This window comes from Eublepharis macularius, chromosome 4 (assembly GCF_028583425.1).
Source record: "Eublepharis macularius isolate TG4126 chromosome 4, MPM_Emac_v1.0, whole genome shotgun sequence".
NCBI classification, from domain to species: Eukaryota; Metazoa; Chordata; class Lepidosauria; order Squamata; family Eublepharidae; genus Eublepharis; species Eublepharis macularius.
Window position 1 is genome coordinate 16,137,669 of NC_072793.1, and position 18,730 is coordinate 16,156,398.

At 45.7% G+C, this 18,730-nt stretch overlaps 1 protein-coding gene across 1 annotated transcript in view; it reads left to right on the forward strand.

The window, feature by feature from the left end:
• The window catches only part of ARSG (arylsulfatase G), a 148,893-nt gene that overhangs the window by 57,050 nt on the left and 73,113 nt on the right, over window positions 1–18,730 (forward strand). The window contains exons 3-6 of the mRNA XM_054975854.1: window positions 304–491; window positions 6,049–6,096; window positions 8,392–8,503; window positions 10,797–10,934. Coding sequence (XP_054831829.1) covers window positions 304–491; window positions 6,049–6,096; window positions 8,392–8,503; window positions 10,797–10,934 — 486 coding nt within the window. The remainder of the gene's footprint in view (window positions 1–303; window positions 492–6,048; window positions 6,097–8,391; window positions 8,504–10,796; window positions 10,935–18,730) is intronic.

An 18,730-nucleotide genomic window follows, 5' to 3' on the forward strand; every position in this document is an offset into this window, starting at 1 on the left:
AAAGCCCTGCCAGAGCATAAGGAGATCAACATGGCATGGATTTCAGCCCCTGTTTAAGGACAGCGCTGCTTCCGCCACATAAAAGTACAAACGCTAATTAAAAATTTTTGTCGTGCCACAAATTGGTCTAAGAACCCCAAAGGCTTTATAAACAGGAAGTAAAAGGAAGAGACTAGGATTGTTATTTTTAAAGCTACCGCTAAGAGCTCAAGCCAAACTAATTTAAGACTGCTTGCGTCAAAAAGAAGAGAACGTGACAAACAGTCAATAACAAATGCAACTTTTTCTTTGTGCTGCTTCTAGATTTGTGGACTTCCATTCTGCTGCGTCCACCTGCTCCCCATCTCGTGCCTCTCTGCTTACAGGACGTCTCGGCCTGCGCAATGGGGTGACCCATAATTTTGCTGTGACATCTGTGGGTGGTCTCCCGTTGAATGAGACGACGTTAGCTGACGTTCTAAAGGGAGCTGGCTACCTCACTGCTGCGATAGGTAACCGAACCCACTGCAAAGAGAAAACAAGTCTATTTTTCGAGTTTTCCTTACAAGCATGTTATTACACTTTGTCAAGGAACATTACCGGTAGTTAAATTTATGGAAAGAGGGGGATGCAGTACGTCAGAATCCCATCATGGTTTGGAAATAATGGGGTGGACCCCATCATCCTCCAAGGAGCTTTTCTCCAACATGTGACTGTTCTCAGATGGAAGAGCCACTAAAGACAGAGGAAGGTTCCGTAGGATGGAGGAAATATTCAAACTTTGCCCAGTAGAGAGGTAGGATAGGGGGAGGTTCTACCACATTTACTAAGAGGCAAACTACACGAGACAAACGGCACGCGACCGAACGAGTGTCAAAAATCCCACCTTCGCGTGTCTGTCAGTCCTGGAACGGGCACAAGTCCCAGACTGGGCATGCGTCTACAGTTCCCCAGTTTGCTGTGTAGCTGCAGCGGCAAGTGCGCAGCCCAGAATCAACAAGTCGGCATTATAGAGAGGCCTTTATCTGTTGGCTTCCTTTTTCCGCTTCTCGTTCTCCTGCTGGAGTAATCAAGTGTGGTAGCTAAAGGGCGGTAATGCATGATGGGATACCACTCGTGACTCTTGGCATGGCGAGGAGGAAACCCATGCCCGCGGGGACACGGGATGAGGCACAGTCTGGCAGCGCAGGCAAGTGTGCAACACAAAACACGCGGCAACACGTGTAAGTCCATTCACGTGCCGTTCGCGTGCCGTTCGTCTCGTGTAGTTTGCCTCTAAGGCTATATACTTTAGAATATGGGTTGGATCCAGGGGTCCCATAGGTGCAAAGATCACAGATTTTTTTTCTTGTTCTTCTTCCCACAGCAGTCTTTTCTGAAAACTCATTTCCACCGCATGGCCACAGAACATGTAGCCATGCTGAGGAGGGAACAGGGGGTGAAATCTCCCTGTACTCCCATCAGTGCAGCTTCAGTCACAGAAGAGGTAGAAGTGTGATTTCACCCCTTTCACCCTCCTTGACATAGCCCCCGATTTGCATGGTTGTTAATCCATGTGGGACCTGCATCCTTGGGAACCAACTTTCCCAGGATCTGAAGGAACAGCTGGATGGAGGGGAACAAGGGAAGGATCCACATCTTCTGCTTACATTGCTGGATTGAATCTTGCATCTTGGAAGCAAACACCATTTTTTGGTTTTTTTCAGACCAGGAAACTGAATTACGATTTTGAAAGTATGACAACTCCAAGGAGAGCAAGTCTCCAAGGAGGTTTTTAAGCAGTCTTATGTGTTTATTTTACTCATATACAGGGCTCATTTTGAGGGGGAATGTGCAGGAACGCAGTTCCGGTAGTTCTCCAAAGAGGTCACATGTCAGGTGCCCCCTCCCACCTGAGTTTTGGCCATTTTGGGCCTGTTTCGGCCAGGATTTGGCCCAAAATGTCCAGGATCGGGCCTAAAACATCCAGGATTGGTCCCAAAACAGCCAGGATTGGTCCTCTGACGGGTGGTGGATCACTCTCCCACTCAGCAGTGGCTCAGTTCTGACCATTTTGGGCCCCTTTTCGGCCATTTTCAGCCCCCTTTTGCCATTTTGGGCCCAATTTCAGCCCTGAATGGCTAGGATTGGGTCCAAAACAGCCAGGATGGGTGATGTCAGGGGGTGTGGCATATGCAAATCAGCTATGCTAATGACACACTTCTGGTGATGTCAAGGGGCATGGCATATGCTAATGAGTTGTGCTAATGAGTTATGCTAATGAGTTCCTCCAGCTCTTTTTCTACAAAATGACCCCTACTCTCTCTCCCTCTCTCTCTCTCTCTCTCTCTCTCTCTCTCTCTCTCTCTCTCTCACACACACACACACACACACACACACACACACATCTTTCCTCCAAAAATGGGGCCAAGGACAGCTTACAAAAAATTGAAGTTTTTGAGTTGTTTTCAAGGGCATTGGGGACGCTGACCTCTTCAACTGCATGTTGTCATCGTACACATTATAGTATATCAATTGTCAACATAATCAGTCATAATCAACATATCCTTGAAAACACATGATTTATTTCTAGATGGCACCAGGAAGTATTGCTGTCTAATGCTAGATTGTCTTACATGAAAATCTTCTTGCTACATATGTGAGTAAAATCTTGCCTTTAAAAGAATTTTACACATTTTGAAAGAAATATTTCAGAGGAGATTTTTTTCCCCATTGCTCCTCCAAATTTCCAAAATAAGTTTTATATCAAATTTCCCTGAGCTTGATATTTAGCCCAAATGACCATTATATTTCACGCTTGCATCTTGTCTATTAAATATTCTTTTTCCTTCACTGCAAGATCCAGTATTTCTTCTGTCTGAGGGCCAAGCTACAAGTGACGAATGACACTTGAAGGGCAAGTGTATTCCTCCCTGTTCACTTGCCCTCCACTTGCACTCCACTCGATCCACTTGCTGTTCAAGTGTCATTCGTCACTTGTAGCTTGGCCCTGAGTTTCTGTATGTAAAGAACCTGGGTGTGCAATGTAAATTCAGTTTGGTTATAATCTCTTTTATTAGGGCCTGTTGTGGTATGTTTTTGTATCGCACCTGTTTTTTTAGGTGCTTCATATTTGTTTTAAATATGCGCCCCTTACATGCCCAAGGTAAGGCATGTAAGACCCTGCCACTTTGGGGCCAGGTAGCAATTTCCCCCAGGCTAGTTTGGCTAGGGATCCTGATGGTGTTTTGCCATCTTCTGGGCATAGAGTAAGGGTCACTGGGTGTGTGTGTGTTGGGGGGGGGGAGGTAACTGAATTTCCTGCATTGTACAGGGGGTTGGACTAGATGACCTAGAGGTCTCTTCCAACCCTATGATTCTATGATTCTATGAAATGGTACATGTGAAGTATTATCTCTTCCCCTGATACCACTAGAAACCTCTCTTTGCCCCCTATAATGAAGGGCAATGGAAAATCAAGGGCCTGCAAGAGGGCACCAGGCATGCACATTGTGCTTGTATCCCACGGGAGCTGCATTTTCCCATCCTTAAAATAACTGCTAAGATAGTGGCCTTTAGACCTTCCAAGCCTGGCGCCTACGGAGCTGCAAGGACCTGACCTCAGAGTCAAGTGGCAAGAGGAGGGAAAGCTAGAGTTGTGGTCTCACCCGTGTTAGGGCAGGAGTGTGGGCAGCAGACCAAGAGAACCGACAGCATCTTGCAAAGCAGAGCGGCACCCTTCTAAAGCCATTGACGTTAGTGGACTTAGGAGCATTTAATTTTGGCTAGACTTGCATTGCAGGGATAGGAAATGGAAGCCAAGCACCAGGAAGTATACTGTGATGAGGAACGAACCATAGACCTAGGGCCATGGCTTCTTCGTTGCTATCCTTCCATTATGCTGAACGTGTATGGAAAGAGAAGCAGGAGCAATGGTGCTCTTGATCGCCACATATGCACACCAGCAGCTGGTCCTTCCAAAAGGCAGCTAAGAAGCTGGTGGCACCCAAGCCCTGGGATAAAGGTCACTCACTGCTCTAGGAAGCTCTCACGTGCTTCCTTCTACCACTGCTGCAAGAGGGAATGTCACTAAACTGCAAAAGGGCTGAAAGTAGCATCGATACGGGAGCCTTTGAAGTAGGGCGAAAACTGTGAACGAGCAGCTTTGAGAAGGTTGCCTTATTGAGGAATTTTGGAAGATCCTGGACCTCCCACCCAGAAACTGCTCAGTCGGCCACAATAGTTCTGCTCTAGACTTTAAGGGTAACGATTTCCCTGAACAAAGATCCAGAGGAGTTGGCCGTGTTAGTCTGTAGTAGCAAAATTGAAAAGAGTCCAATAGCACCTTTCAGACTAACCAACTTTACTGTAGCACAAGCTTTCGAGAATCACAGGTCTCTTCGTCAGATGCGTGGGATCTGACGAAGAGAACTGTGATTCTCAAAAGCTTATGCTACAGTAAAATTGGTTAGTCTTAAAGGTGCTACTGGACTCTCTTCGATTTCCCTGAAAATGGAGTAGAGACTGCTGAATTGGATCCAACTGAAGCAACGATGGCGAAGGCCAGCAGCTGTTGGAATGCGTACACAACTGGATTTAATGCCATTCAGTTGTGCACAATGATTTGCATGGCTGGCAGGATTTGCAAGTCCTGGTACTTGCCGTGGGGGGAGGTGTTCAGGAGCAAAGGGAGCTTTTTTTATTCCTCAAGAATCATTTATATTCCGTGATTTTATGATTGGGGGTGCCAGGTCATCGATACTATCTTGCACCGTCAATAAAAGTAAGATTGTTTCTGGAGAGCCAGTAGTAGTTAAGAGCGGCAGGACTCTAATTTGGAGAACCAGGTTTGTTTCCCCACCCCTCTACTTGAAGCCAGCTGGGTGACCTTGGGTCAAGCGCAGCTCTTTCAGAGCTCTCTCAGCCCCACCCACCTCACAGGGAGATTGTTGTGGGGATAACAATAATAATGTGATGATAATAACATGTTTTGTAAACCACTCTGAGTGAGTGTTAAGTTGCCCTGAAGGGTGGTATATAAATCAAATGTTATTGTTGTTAGGCTACCAATTTCAGGTGCCTCTATTACAGGCATGTGGCACTCTGTTGTAGCTTCTGGGAAGCAAATGCAATATTTCCTATTAGTCAAGCATTCGTGATGGGAGAGAAATATGCATAGACATTCACATTGGGAGGCATAATTGCAGATCTAGGCCACACGCTGATATTTTATTTACATGCAAAGCCTTCCCCTCGTCTCTGGCATGCAGAATGACGGCTGGATATTTCCCGGGTCTTCCATTCCTTAGATCAGGAGTGGCCAAACTGCGGCTTGGGATCCACATGTGGCTCTTCTAGACATATTGTGTGGCTCCCAGTGGATTCTGAGTATCACCATGGCCATACATTTTATTTTAGTTTTGTTTATTTCCTTCCCTCCCTTTCCTTCTGTTCATGTCTTTCCCTCTCTCCCTTTCCTTCCTTCCTTCTTTCTTTCCATGTCCTTCATATTTTCAATAAAAACGTTGGGTTTGCCAGGTCTGACTCAGAAAATACCTGAGGACTTTGGGTGTAGCAAGGATGTGACATCGCTTCTAAGTCAAACGTCAGGTGATGGCTCTTCCCAAACCCCACCCCTTCTGATGATGTCACTTCCAGCATACTGCACCCAAACCCCACCCCTTCCTGTGATGTCACTTTCAGGACACTCCCCCAAACCCACCTCTTCATCTGAAGTCACTTCAATGCATCATGTCTTGCGGCTCTCAGACATCTGACGTTTATTCTATGTGGCTCTTACATTAAGCAAGTTTGGCTACCCCTGCCCTAGATCGTGCCTTTGAGCGACATTATCACAAGGTCAGAAAGAAAGTGCTTTGCTTTTAAAGCCAACGGAGCCTACTGTGTGCGGACTGTTTTTTGCATGTTACTAGCTGAGGGTTTAGAAGAGAGATGAACAAGATCACCTTCCAATGTCTGTGCACCACACATGGGTTAGAAAATGTTATACATTCTGTTCATTCCTTAGTAAATAGGAATTGTATAGAGATAAGTTTCTCCTGAAAATTGTTCCTCGTGGCTTCTTTGCAGGCAAATGGCACTTAGGACACAACGGACTCCATCATCCCAATTTTCGTGGTAAGGATTCCATATTATTTTTCTTCTCTTGGAAAACAAAGCTGATGCAGACATCAGCCACCCTGAGGTGATAAATCTGCACCTGGGCTGTACCATTTCAGACTGCTGATGGGGATGCACACTAGACACGGGCACGAACAGAAAAAAAATGAACATGGTGTTGTTTGTTGCCATCAACGAACAACGAACATTGACGAACATGACCTGTTCACGAACTTGTTTGTTGTTCGTGGGGGCCAGCAGGCCCTCCTCCAGCCATCAAGATCCCTACCACACCACTCCCAGAAACCCTACCTGAGCAGGCAGCAGGAAATGTACCAATAATAAATAATAGCTTGGTCCCAGAGCCTGGCAGCAGCCTTGGAACTTGAAGTAGATCCCTATCCCACCACACACAAAGAAAATTCAAGCTCCAATGCACTCTCCCTGTCTCTCTCTCAAAATGCCAACAGCAACTGTCTCTCCCTCACTGTCTGCAAAGCCAGAGCTAGGAGTTCTCCTCCCCCCTGCACTTTGCCCCCTTGTAACAAATTTGGAGCTCCACACTTGAAAGGAAGACCTGCCTATCAAGATAAATTGGGCTTAGATTGGGGTTTCCAGGGCAACAGCAGGAGTTCAGACAGAGTTCAGGCAGTCCCTGCCTCCGGTTGCCAAGGGAATTGATTGCAGGTGCCAGACTGTCTGGCTTGACGAACAGCAACGAACGAGGCTTGCAACAACCACCTGTTCGTTTAGAATGGGGCCTCAGGAACAGCTTGTTAGGGAACAGCAGATTGGGCTGTTCGTGGCTTTTTTTAGTTCCTGTTGCTGTTCGTGCCCATCTCTAATGCACACCACTGAATGTTCCTTCTTGTCATACAATACCTTGCGCATGATAAAAAAAATGGCCACCTCTAGTGATGATAACGTCTACACTGAAGTTGTTTTTGGTGAAAACTAACCGAGTTTTCTGTTAACTTGGGTTTGTAACCATGACTTGTTTCTTTTTTTCCCTTTTATTTAAGCTTCACACAATGTGCTGTGATGATTGTAGCATGATGATAAATTGCGTAAATGTAAAAGAAGACCCAGTTTTAGTCAGAGCTCGGAAAGCCATTTGTTCATTGGGTGACTTTGGTCAAGTTGCATTTTCATAGTTTCAGTTCCATCTCTGTAATATGGGAGTAATAATGACATACTTTGCTACCAGTTGTTGTGAGTTACAAAATGTAATTGGCACATGGATCGTTTAGAGAAAATCGTAATAATAACTAAAAAAGATTACACAGCTGTTGGATTTTTACCAAGATGGATGAAGAAAAGGCTTTATGGACCGTGTCCTTTGTTACAATTTCCATATCGGTGCTTGTTCTAGCAAATTACTATTGCAGTTAGAAGGAAGAAAGGTCTGCTTGTAAAACAGATACAGCGATGTATTGTCGAAGGCTTTCACGGCCGGAGAACGATGGTTGTTGTGGGTTTTCCGGGCTGTATTGCCGTGGTCTTGGCATTGTAGTTCCTGACGTTTCGCCAGCAGCTGTGGCTGGCATCTTCAGAGGTGTAGCACCAAAAGACAGAGATCTCTCAGTGTCACAGCGTGGAAAAGATGTTGGCAGGTCATTTATATCTACTCAGGAGGGGTGGGGTTGAGCTGAGTCATCCTGTGAGAGTTTCCCAGGGTGTGGAATGCTAATGGCGGGAGGCTTCACTGTATCCTGAGGAGGTTCTTTTGCATCTGGATTGGTGCTTGATGTGCTAATCTTCTCTGCAGGGCTATTGTCGGGTACAGCGATGCTGAGAATCTAAGATTAGTTCAGCATTCCTGATTCTGCACACTGCTGAAATCAGATGTATTTTGCCCAGCGATTATATTTTGTGAGGTTATGCCACCCAGTGCCATCTTCCAGTTCTAATAGAGTTTTTTTCTAAAATCCCATGTTTTGGGCTCTTTTGAAGAGGATGGTACTGAGCAGTACATGTAAACAATAATATAAACAATATTTTCAGGTGGGCAAGTGTGTTGGTCTTGAGGGACTTACTGTTCAGTCCTATGCAGGCCTTAAAATCAGTGAGTTTAGACTGGAGTAATTCTGCATAGCATTCACACTGTTAGTAAACCTGTAACTGGATCCCTGTCAGAGGCTCTTGCACGGAGCCCGAGAGTGCAATACTTGGTCACAGGCATCCGATTGTCCAGACATAGCTGTTCCACTTTGTGTTTTTGTAAGTTCGATCCACAGCAAGAGTGTTGAAGAATGTGTTTTCTAAGAACAATAGGTGGCCTTAAATGTCCTAATATGGTGGTTTTACTCCTAGGTTTCGATTATTACTTTGGGATACCCTATAGCCATGATATGGGCTGTACAGACACGCCAGGCTATAACCTGCCTCCCTGCCCGGCTTGCCCTCAGCACTCTACCCCTGCCAGGTATGGCTTCGCTGGTGATGAGCAATGACATCCTTGCAGTCGATGAGGCATTTTTATCTATCGCTTGCATCCTTCTCTGTTTCTGTCATGGTGGTTTAGTCCAGCAGCTCATGAGCTGAGAGCCAAGCTACAAGTGATGCCTGACACAGGTTGGACACTTGTCAGCTTCCCTCAAGTTTTGATGGGAAATGTAGGCATCCTGGTCTTGCAGCTGTAATGGAGAGCCAAGCTGTAAAACCAGGACGCCTACATTTCCCATCAAAACTTGAGGGAAGCTGACAAGTGTCCAACCTGTGTCAGGCCTCACTTGTAGCTTGGCTCTGAGTCATCTTGTCTCTACCACCTAACTAGTTAACAGTTTAGTGCATTTTTTATCCTGTCCTTATTTCAAAATGCTCAGGGCAGCATATATAATTCTACCTTCCTCATTTTGTCCTTCCAGTGGACCTGTTACCCTGAGAGTGAATTTCTTGCCTAAGGTCACCTAGCAAACTTCACTGCAGTGTAGGAATTTGAACGTGAGCAGGGCTTTTTTTCTGGGAAAAGAGGTGGTGGAACTCAGTGGGTTGCAAGCACAGGGGGCAACTCTTGGCGGGAGGTGGTGCCCCTGGTACCACATGCACGTGCGCAAAGTGCACGCATGCTCCCAGGACCAATGATGTCACTTTGGGTCAGCTGGAACAAGGGGGGAGTTTTTAAAAGTTTAAATCACCCTTGGCAAAAATGGTCATATGGCTGGTGGCCTCGTCCCCTGATCTCCAGACCAAGGGGAGTTTAGATTGCCCTCCACACCGCTCCAGCGGCGTGGAGGGCAATCTCAACTCCCCTCTGTCTGGAGATCAGGGGGCGGGGCCACCAGCCATGTGTCCATTTTCAAGAGGTTCCGGAACTCCATTCCACCACATTCCAGCTGAAAAAAAGCCCTGAACGTGAGTCTCCCAAAATCTACTGTGCTACCAATGCAATCTTAAGTAGCCTTCTATAGATTTATAAGGCGGTAACTCCTAGGGGCATACCGTTCATTTGCTCTGATTACTTGCTTCCAGTTTATTATAATAATAATAACAACAACAACATTTGATTTATATACCGCTCTTCAAAGCAACCTAACACCCACTCAGAGTGGTTTTCAAAGTTTGTTGTTATTATCCCCACAACAATCACCCTGTGAGGTGGGTGGGGCTGAAGAGAGCTCTGGAAGAGCAGTGACTGACCCAAGGCCACCCAGCTGGCTTCAAGGGGAGGAGTAGGCCCTAACTACTACACAAAACTGCTTCCCATTTAGATCGCTGCCTGTGTTCTAGGAAGCAAGTGAAGTTATTATTGTAAGAATTAGAATAGGCAAGACACTGCAAGGTCCATGTTTGCAGGTTCCCACAACTGTGAGAGAGCGGTGTTTCTTTTACTTGCTTTGTAAGAACATTACTTTGTTAAAACCTCTTGAAAATTCATAACCAGAGTATAACGGAGATAGCTTCTAGTCTTCGTAGTAGATATTCAGAGATATATCAAAGACATTCCTATCTTTCATGAATTCATCCAATCTCCTTTTAAGTCATGTCATCATGATCTCCATAAGTTAATTATGTATTGTGTGAAAATATACTTTGTTTTCCATTCTGAACCATCGGAGATAGATATTATTTATTCACCTTTTCCATACTGTTAATTATTTTATAACCATCAGTCTTGTTTAAATATCTGTTCCTTGTATGTACCAATGAAAGAAAAACTTAAGCATTTTCAGATGCACGTAGAGATGTCTGAGTCAGACAATTGGTTTATCAAGGCTAGTATCGTCTCGCATGACGGGCAGTGGATCTCCAGGGTCTTGGGCCTTTCGCATCACCTTTGAACTGGAGATGCTGTGGACTGAACCTCAGTCAGGCCTTCTGCATGCAAACTAGATGCTCTGCTTTAAACTATAATCCCTCCCCTAAAATTATCTTTGAAGTGAAATTCTGGTTTTTGTCTTCTACTTCAGATTTTTTACTTTGAGAGCCAGTGTGGTGTAGTGGTTAAGAGCGCGGGACTCTAATCTGGAGAACCAGGTCTGACTCCCTACTCCTCCGCTTGAAGCCAGCTGGGTGACCTTGGGCTAGTCACAGCTCTCTCAGAGATCTCTCAGCCCCACCCGCCTCACAGGGTGATTGTTGTTGTGGGGATAATAATGACACACTTTGTAAACCGCTCTGAGTGGGCGTTAAGTTGTCCTGAAGAGCGGTATATAAATCGAATGTTGTTGTTGTTATTGTTATTATTATTTAAAAGTATGTTTTACGTTTTTGTACAGCAACCACCTGAGCGAATGCTATCCTGAAATTGCACTCCCGCTTTTTGAAAACCACACTATCATCCAGCAGCCCGTGAACCTAACTAGCCTGTCTGCAGAGTATGCAGAGAAAGCAATTCAGTTTATCAGCTACGCAAGGTGAGGAAGACACGACTGAAATCAGTGAGTGTTGACAAAGTATTCTGAAACCTCTGTGGGAAAGGAAAGAGTGTCACCTTACAGTGTGTCCCCTGGCATGCAGCCAATACAGGTAGGGCCGTATTAACCCATGGCCGGGCCCCTAGGCGTTCAGGTATTCCGGGCCCCCTCTGACACTTCAGTCTTTCACCCCACTACAGCTGACAGCCTGACCCTGGTACGGTAGGTACTAGACCGCAGTACATAGCCCTGTATCCATTTGGAGCGTCTCCTGAAGAATTCTATTCACAATTTTAAAAAAAAATTATTGCACGAGTAGAACTCTTCAGGAAAGCACATTTGGGGGGTATAATTGTTCAATACTGTAATATTTTGAAGTAAATACAATTTTTATTATTTATTAAAAATATATAATTTATGGATGATTGTTTTAATATAAGAGACAATGTGTTTCACTTCAATAAGGAAGCGGTTAATTATCTTATTCATAGAGGTTATATAAGAGAATCAATTAATTGTAATTTATGTGGGGGTGTGCCTTAGCAGAAAAAATTGACGGGCCCCTCGTTCCTGCGGGGCCCCTAGGCTTCGGCCTAGTCAGCCTTATGAATAATACAGCCCTGAATCCAGGCTTTGTGCTGGAACAGAATTTATGGACACCTGGCTTAGTTGGTCCTGGGCTTTTGAAAGCCATGGCAATCATTTAAAAAAACCACAAAACTGCTCTTGGTGTTTGGAGAGGGTGGTGACTTTGTTTTGTCAGCACCAGTATCCACTATGTAACCACTATGCTCTTCTGCAGACTGGCAGGACGGGTTTCTCCCGAGCTTAATCCAAGTAATCTGTATCCCAAATGATGACTGTTGTTTGTCAGCACACCTGACATACCCTTAGCTGCAGAATCCAGTGGGTGGGGCTTGCTCTAATCACAGTTTCTCAGCCTCAGGTCTTTTCCCACTAATATGAAATGAATTTCAAAGGATATGGATTCTAATCTGAAATATAATTGCATCTAGTTCTGAATTGGGCCCTAGAATATGGATCAAAAAATCCGTACAGTGGGGCCAAGGGCAGATGTGTGCAGAGGGGTGGATGTTTCCTTCAAAGCTCCAAGTTTGCATGTGAAACTGAAATCCTATTAAAAACGGATTGGGTGATTTCTCCCCCCCCCCAAATGATAGAAGTAATTTATGTAGTAGACATGGGCACGAACCAAAAAAATCCCAAACCACGTGGTTCGTGGTTCGTAGTATTCCACGGAACCTTGAACTACAAACTTCCGACCTTTTCCCAGTTCGTGGTTCGTGGTTCCATGGCATTTCAACCTCCCTGCATCAGCTGCTGAAGCTGGTGCGGGGCATTTGAAACAGACAGCCCCTTTCTTCTGCTGCCTGGGCTGAACCCAGCGCAGGGTCTGTGAAACTGACAGCCTCTTTCTTCTGCTGCCAGAGTGGCAGGAGAGAGGGGCTGTCAGTTTCACAGACTCCATGCTGGAACCTGTGTGGGGTCTGTAAAACTGACAGCCTCTTTTCCTGCTGCTCGGGCTGTCAGTTTCACAGACCCAGTGCTGGAATCAGTGTGGGGTCTGTAAAACTGACAGCCCGGGCAGCAGGAAAAGAGGCTGTCAGTTTCAGAGACCCCACGCTTGGTTCAGCCAATGGGCTGAAACTGGCACAGGGTCTGTGAAACTCCAAACCGGCCATGGAACGGCTGGAAAAATTCATTTGTTTCAGAAAAACACATTCCCATGGAACACATGTTTCGGTGCAAACGAACCGGCCATTCCATACGGAATTTTGTTCCGTGGTTCGTTTCATACCCATCTCTAGTACGTAGCTTTAAGAAACGAGTGCCCATCCAGTTCTTGGAAAACAAGTTTGAACAATCTCTGAGGCCATTTTAGAAATTGCTAGGTGATCATAAAGATATTGGTGAAGTTTGCAAGCCTTGGTTTCTGTCAGTGAAAGGCGGAATCAAAAAAGGTGAAAGATGGAAAGAAGGGAATGAAGCAAGGAAAAGGGAGAGAAGGAGGAGAAGCTGAAGGGGGAATATCAAAAAGGGGTATTTAAGTTGGTATGAGAGAAGAAAAGGAGAGAGGATATCAGGGCAGGGAACAAGGGAAAGTTGAAGGAGGGGTCAGATAAGGGTGGGTGGGTGGGAAGGAGGGAGAGAAGGAAGAAGAGAAAGAGGAGAGGCTATGGGAACTGCTAGGGCGAGGCAAAGAAGAGATACTATGAGGAAGGGGATATAGGGGAAATGAAATGATGCCCCCAACAAGTCATATTGATTTCCATATGTATAATACCACATTAATTCACAAATGAAAAATCTCTCTTCTTCTTCCGTATATTTCCATCTTCTCACTGCAAAACCTCCTCGAGCCTTAGGACTTATCTATTCTCCTCTCTTATCGCGCTCTCATTCCTGCCCCTTTCAGCCGCACATCATCAACCCATTTATCAACTTTTTGCACATTTGCCTGCCATGGCAGAGACAAGATGAGTGTGTTCTCTGGACGCTGTTTTTGCCATTTCTCCTGACCCAGGCCTGTTCAGCCATTTACCCACCAACCTAAATGCAGTCCCACCCACCAGATATCACAAGCTGCCAGGTTTTTCATTACTCCCTCCCACATTTTTGCCGTCTCAGTAGCTAGCAAAGGCAGGTTTGTTGAGTCTCCCTCTTAAGCCACGTTAAACAGTGAGTGGGCTACATCTGGCTTACTATTTTATAGCCCATTCTTGCCCAAAGTATAGCCATTTTTATAATATCAGAAACTACACTTTCAGCTTACCAGATCTGGCTGTCTTCTTTTATTCCCTTGGAGTGTCCTCTTACAATTAGCTGTCAACATCCTGTGCTCTCTTTGGATTATTTGTTTTTAATTCATGTTTGGATGGAAATGTTACCCAGGGGGTGGGGGTGCCCTGGGGATTCTTTGATCTTGTTCCCATGGATGGGGTTATGCACAGTATTGCAATTTCTCTATCCTGCCCCCGCTATGACTTTTTTTCACCCACTTCTGATTTGTAACAGTTCTTGCACAGCACAGTTGTTATCATGTTAAGCGGATGCACTAATTAGTAGAAATATCCTGTCTTGTTTACTGCTGTGGATGCAGCCCAGTCTGCTTGTAGCACTGCACTGGTGTAAGAAGCCTGGCTGTTGATCGTGTCCACTCTTGCTTTTGTGCTGCAGCTTACACTGTAGGTTGTAAAGAAGGCCAGAAGGGCCGTTTTCACACCGGTTACCTGCCACAGATCATCACGCTGAGCTCCTGGAATGACAGCGTCTTCCTGGCGCGATTTTGCATGAGAATGACAGTTCTTGCGCGAAATCGCGCCAGAAATAGCCTATCTTGTTTACTGCTGTGGATATAGCACAGTCTGCTTGTAGCATTGCACTGGTGTAAGAAACCTGGCTGTTGGTCGTTTCCACTCTTGCTTTTGTACTGCAGCTTACACTGTAGGTTGTAAAGAAGGTCAGAAGGGCCGTTTTCACACTGCCTACCAGCCATGGAACATCAGCCGAGCTCCTGGAACTACAGTGTCTTCGTCGTGCGATTTTGCACGAGAATGGCAGTTCTTGAGCGAAATCGCGCCAGGAAGATGCTGCCGTTCCGAGAGCTCAGCGCGATGTTCCGTGGCCGGTAAGCGGTGTGAAAACAGCCACAATGATGATGCAACCTCTCCACAATACAGCCTAACAACAACAACAACAACTGTGCTTCTGTACCGCTCTTCTAGACAGATTAGTGCCTCACCCAGAGCGGTGAACAAGCTGGGGATCCGGGGCTGAGAGGAGTGGCTTACCCAAGGCCACCTACCGAGTTCATGGCAGTAGTGGGATTTGAACCAGTAGAGTGCTGATTCGCAGTTCTTCCAACAACATGAGTTGTGTGGACATTTCAGTCCACACTGGTGATGGTATTATTATTGCCATCCATAGATTAGACTAGAATGAGAATTTGTCCGTGTGGATGACGGATAAGTGTTCAAATTGCAGTGATTAGTTGGGCTGTATACATAATCCAATCGCTGAAAAAAACTCACATTTTCTCACCCTATGATCAAAAGAGAGATGTGTTTATTTTACTCTGTTTCCAGTCTGCCTTTGCCCGTAAGGGACTCAAAGTGGATTATGAATCAATTAAAGGCATTACATAAATATAAAAACAATAATGATAATTGATGCGGCTAAAAAACAACAATTTTAAAAGCAGATCTCCGCTAGAGAATTAATAGCCTCCAGAGAGTCCTAGAACATGCATGAAAGTGCAGGTCTAGATAGTTCGGCTTTTCAGAACTTTTGAAATACCTTCGTAACACTGACTGGTAAGCTGTTCTGCCAAGTGAGTGCCAACACCCAAAAGGATTTGGAGCGAGCAGTTGTTGAATTCACCTGCCTACAGGATGTGATCCTTAATAGCAGGGCTTTTTTTCTAGGAAAAGAGGTGGTGGAACTCAGGACTGCACAACAACGTCACTTTGGGTTAGCTGGAACAAGGGTGGGAGTTTTTTAAAGTTTAAATTGCCCTTGGCGAAAATCATCACATGGCCGGCGGCCCCGCCCCCTGATCTCCAGACAGAAGGGAGTTTAGATTGCCCTCCGCGCCGCTTCAGCGGTACGTAGGGCAATCTAAACTCCCCTCTGTCTGGAGATCGGGGGCGGGGCCACTGCCATGTGACCATTTTCAAGAGGTGTTGGAACTCCGTTCCACCACGTTCCTGCTGAAAAAAAGCCCTGTGTAAAAGTGTTCAATTGAGTGTAACTGCCATGGGAATTATACCAGGAGAGGCAGTACTATAAATATGTGGATCCCAGGCCACATCAGTTCTTGGTTTTACTTTGCTTGCCAGTGTGTTTATTTTTTTTTCTTCATTACAAGAGAAAGTAACATCTCTTTGAGAAGTAATCACAAGAAATGATGGCAACATTAGCTTAGTTCATGGGTAGACTCACCCAAGGCACTAGTAGTGTCTTAACTCGAAAACATGAAACCAGATTTTTTTTAACAATGTGCATTTTAAAATTGGATGCAGTAGCAAATGACAGAGGCAAGGAGAGCAGCTGCTGCAAAAGAATACCGCAGTCAAACAAGAAAGCAGTGTAATCATGCAAACTGACACATCCATATTCATTCAGACATATCCAAACCGTTCACAGAACTATCGGCTCCCTCCTTATAACTGGCAAGCAGAATGTGAGCTGAATTGGTGGGTATTTGAGCATGCCTAGGGTGTATATACATACAAAATGCGAGCACAGAGAAGAGAAAAGCATTTTTAACAATGTGAAGCCAAAAAAACCCCAGCAGCACTAGAGACAACAGTAGTCATATCACCTTACTATTCACAAATAAATAAAGATCCATTCAAATGAATGCAAGAACCAATGAGTAGCCTCGCTCCTGAATCATTGCCGTTGGAGATGAATTGGCATAGCAAGATCAATGGCATAAATAAAGACTGAAAAAGAGACAATTACTCTCTGCTGTGAGCTACACACGCCCAGGTTTATTGAGTCCAAATGTCATGTTTGCTGATCAGTGCAATCCCAGAGCCAAGCTATAAGTGACAAATGACAAAGAGGTGGTGGAACTCAGTGGGTTGCCCTCGGAGAAAATAATCACATGGCTGGTGGCCCCGCCCCCTGATCTCCAGACAGAGGGAAGTTGAGATTGCTCTCCGCGCCGCTCCAGCGGCGTGGAGGGCAATCTAAACTCCCCCCTGTCTGGAGATCAGGGGGCGGGGCCACCAGCCATGTGACCATTTTCAAGAGGTGCCGGAACTCCGTTCCACCGCGTTCCTGCTGAAAAACAGCCCTGCACGTGAGTCTGTTCACTTGCCAGGCAAGTGTCATTCATCACTTGTACCTTGGCTCTTAGCAGCCTCTCCTTAGATACTGTGAAATATATTTGTTAAAGTGTGAAGATGTTGAACAGTTCCACACAGTGCCCTGGGACACTGAAATGTCTCCTCACTGGTTTCTAGTTAACATTTTAATGTTTAATTGGTGTCCATTTATTCTCTTGAGTAGAAGTGGAGCTGCTTTGTCTCTATTCAGAGGCAAAGGGCATTGTTGGTAGGTGATGACATATATTGCTTTAGAAAATGTGCTGGTGAATGAATACTTGATACTATGGCTTATGCTGTTCTGTCCTGTGGTGGTTTTGAAAGCAGATGTAAGGGACAGAGATGGCACTGAGGTTTGTTGGAAATGGAAGGGGTAGTTCCCGAGTTCGTATCTCTGTTTGGTGGGTCCACTGTTGCTGGTGAGTAGCTTCTTCATGTTGTGGGGGGGAAGGTCACTGGCAGGGCTTTTTTTCTGGGAAAAGAGGTGGTGGAACTCAGTGGGTTGCCCTAGGAGAAAATGGTCACATGGCTGGTGGCCCTGCCCCCCTGATCTCCAGACAGAGGGGAGTTTAGATTGCCCTCCACGCCGCTTGGCAATCTAAACACACACTGGCAAGCAAAGTAAAACCAAGAACCAAGAACTGATATGGCCTAGGATCCACATATTTATAGTACTGCCTCTCCTGGTATAATTCCCATGGCAGTTCCACTCAATTGAACACTATTAAGCAGGGCTTTTTTTTCAGCGGGAACGCGGTGGAACATAGTAACTGATGGGAAGCCAATGGAGTGACTGCAGAATGAGAGTGCGTAGGGCTTCAGCGGTGCGGAGGGCAATCTAAACTCCCCTCTGTCTGGAGATCAGGGGGCGGGGCCACCGGCCATGTGGCCATTTTCAAGAGGTTCCGGAACCCCGTTCCACCGTGTTCCCGCTGAAAAAAGCCCTGATCATCACTAACCCATGGTTTTATAACATTATGCCCTTTGTAAGAAATTCGAATGGAGGCGTTGTTGGTACTGATTTCTCCAATCTTCGTGCCACACCAGGATCAAATTAACAAGTCCTGATGTTAACGTTGCCCCGGTAATCTACAGGAATGTATTTAGTACCATTGTGACATGTAAGTTATAAAGTGTATCTGTGATAGAGAGATCATGCAGATGTACTCTTCCATGCGATGGATATTTTGCAAAGATCTGTAGATACTCGCATGCCATATGAATTGTCAAATGGGGAAAAGGGCAAATTACATGTACAATTTTAAGGGGAGAATCAACAGACCGGCAGAGATGCTTGCCAGTTCCACCCTGGAAATGCTGTTCACTATGAGCCAAGCTACAAGTGACTTTTTTCACATGGAGAACACTTGATTGTTCTCGCAAGTTTTCCTGGGAAGTGAAGTCCGAGTGTCCTTCCCCTCTCTGTTAGAATCGCTGCCTGAAGAGCCAGAGAAAGCCGGCGGCAGCAGCAGCTTTTGCAAATCGTTCCTCCAGTCACAAGCCTGCTCTCAATGATCTTTGGGGGCGGGCAGCTGCAGCTTTCTCCCTGGGCGTCCTGCTTGGCTTCACCGACATGTTGGCTTTCTCCAGAGCAGCTCCCCGGGAGCAAGACGCCCAGGGAGAAAGTTGCAGCTGCCCGCCCCCGAAGATCGTTGAGAGCAGGCTTGTGACTGGAGGAACGATTTGCAAAAGCTGCTGCTGCTGCCGGCTTTCTCTGGCTCTTCAGGCAGCAATTCTAACAGTGAGGGGAAGGACACTCGAACTTCAGTTCCCAGGAAAACTTGCGAGAACAATCAAGTGTTCTCCACGTGAAAAAAGTCACTTGTAGCTTGGCTCTATGTAGTCTGATGAAGGGAGCTTTACTCTTGAAAGTTTATATCTTGGAAAATCTTGTTGGTCTCTTAAGGTGCCACTGGACTGGAATCTTGCTTTTCTACTGCA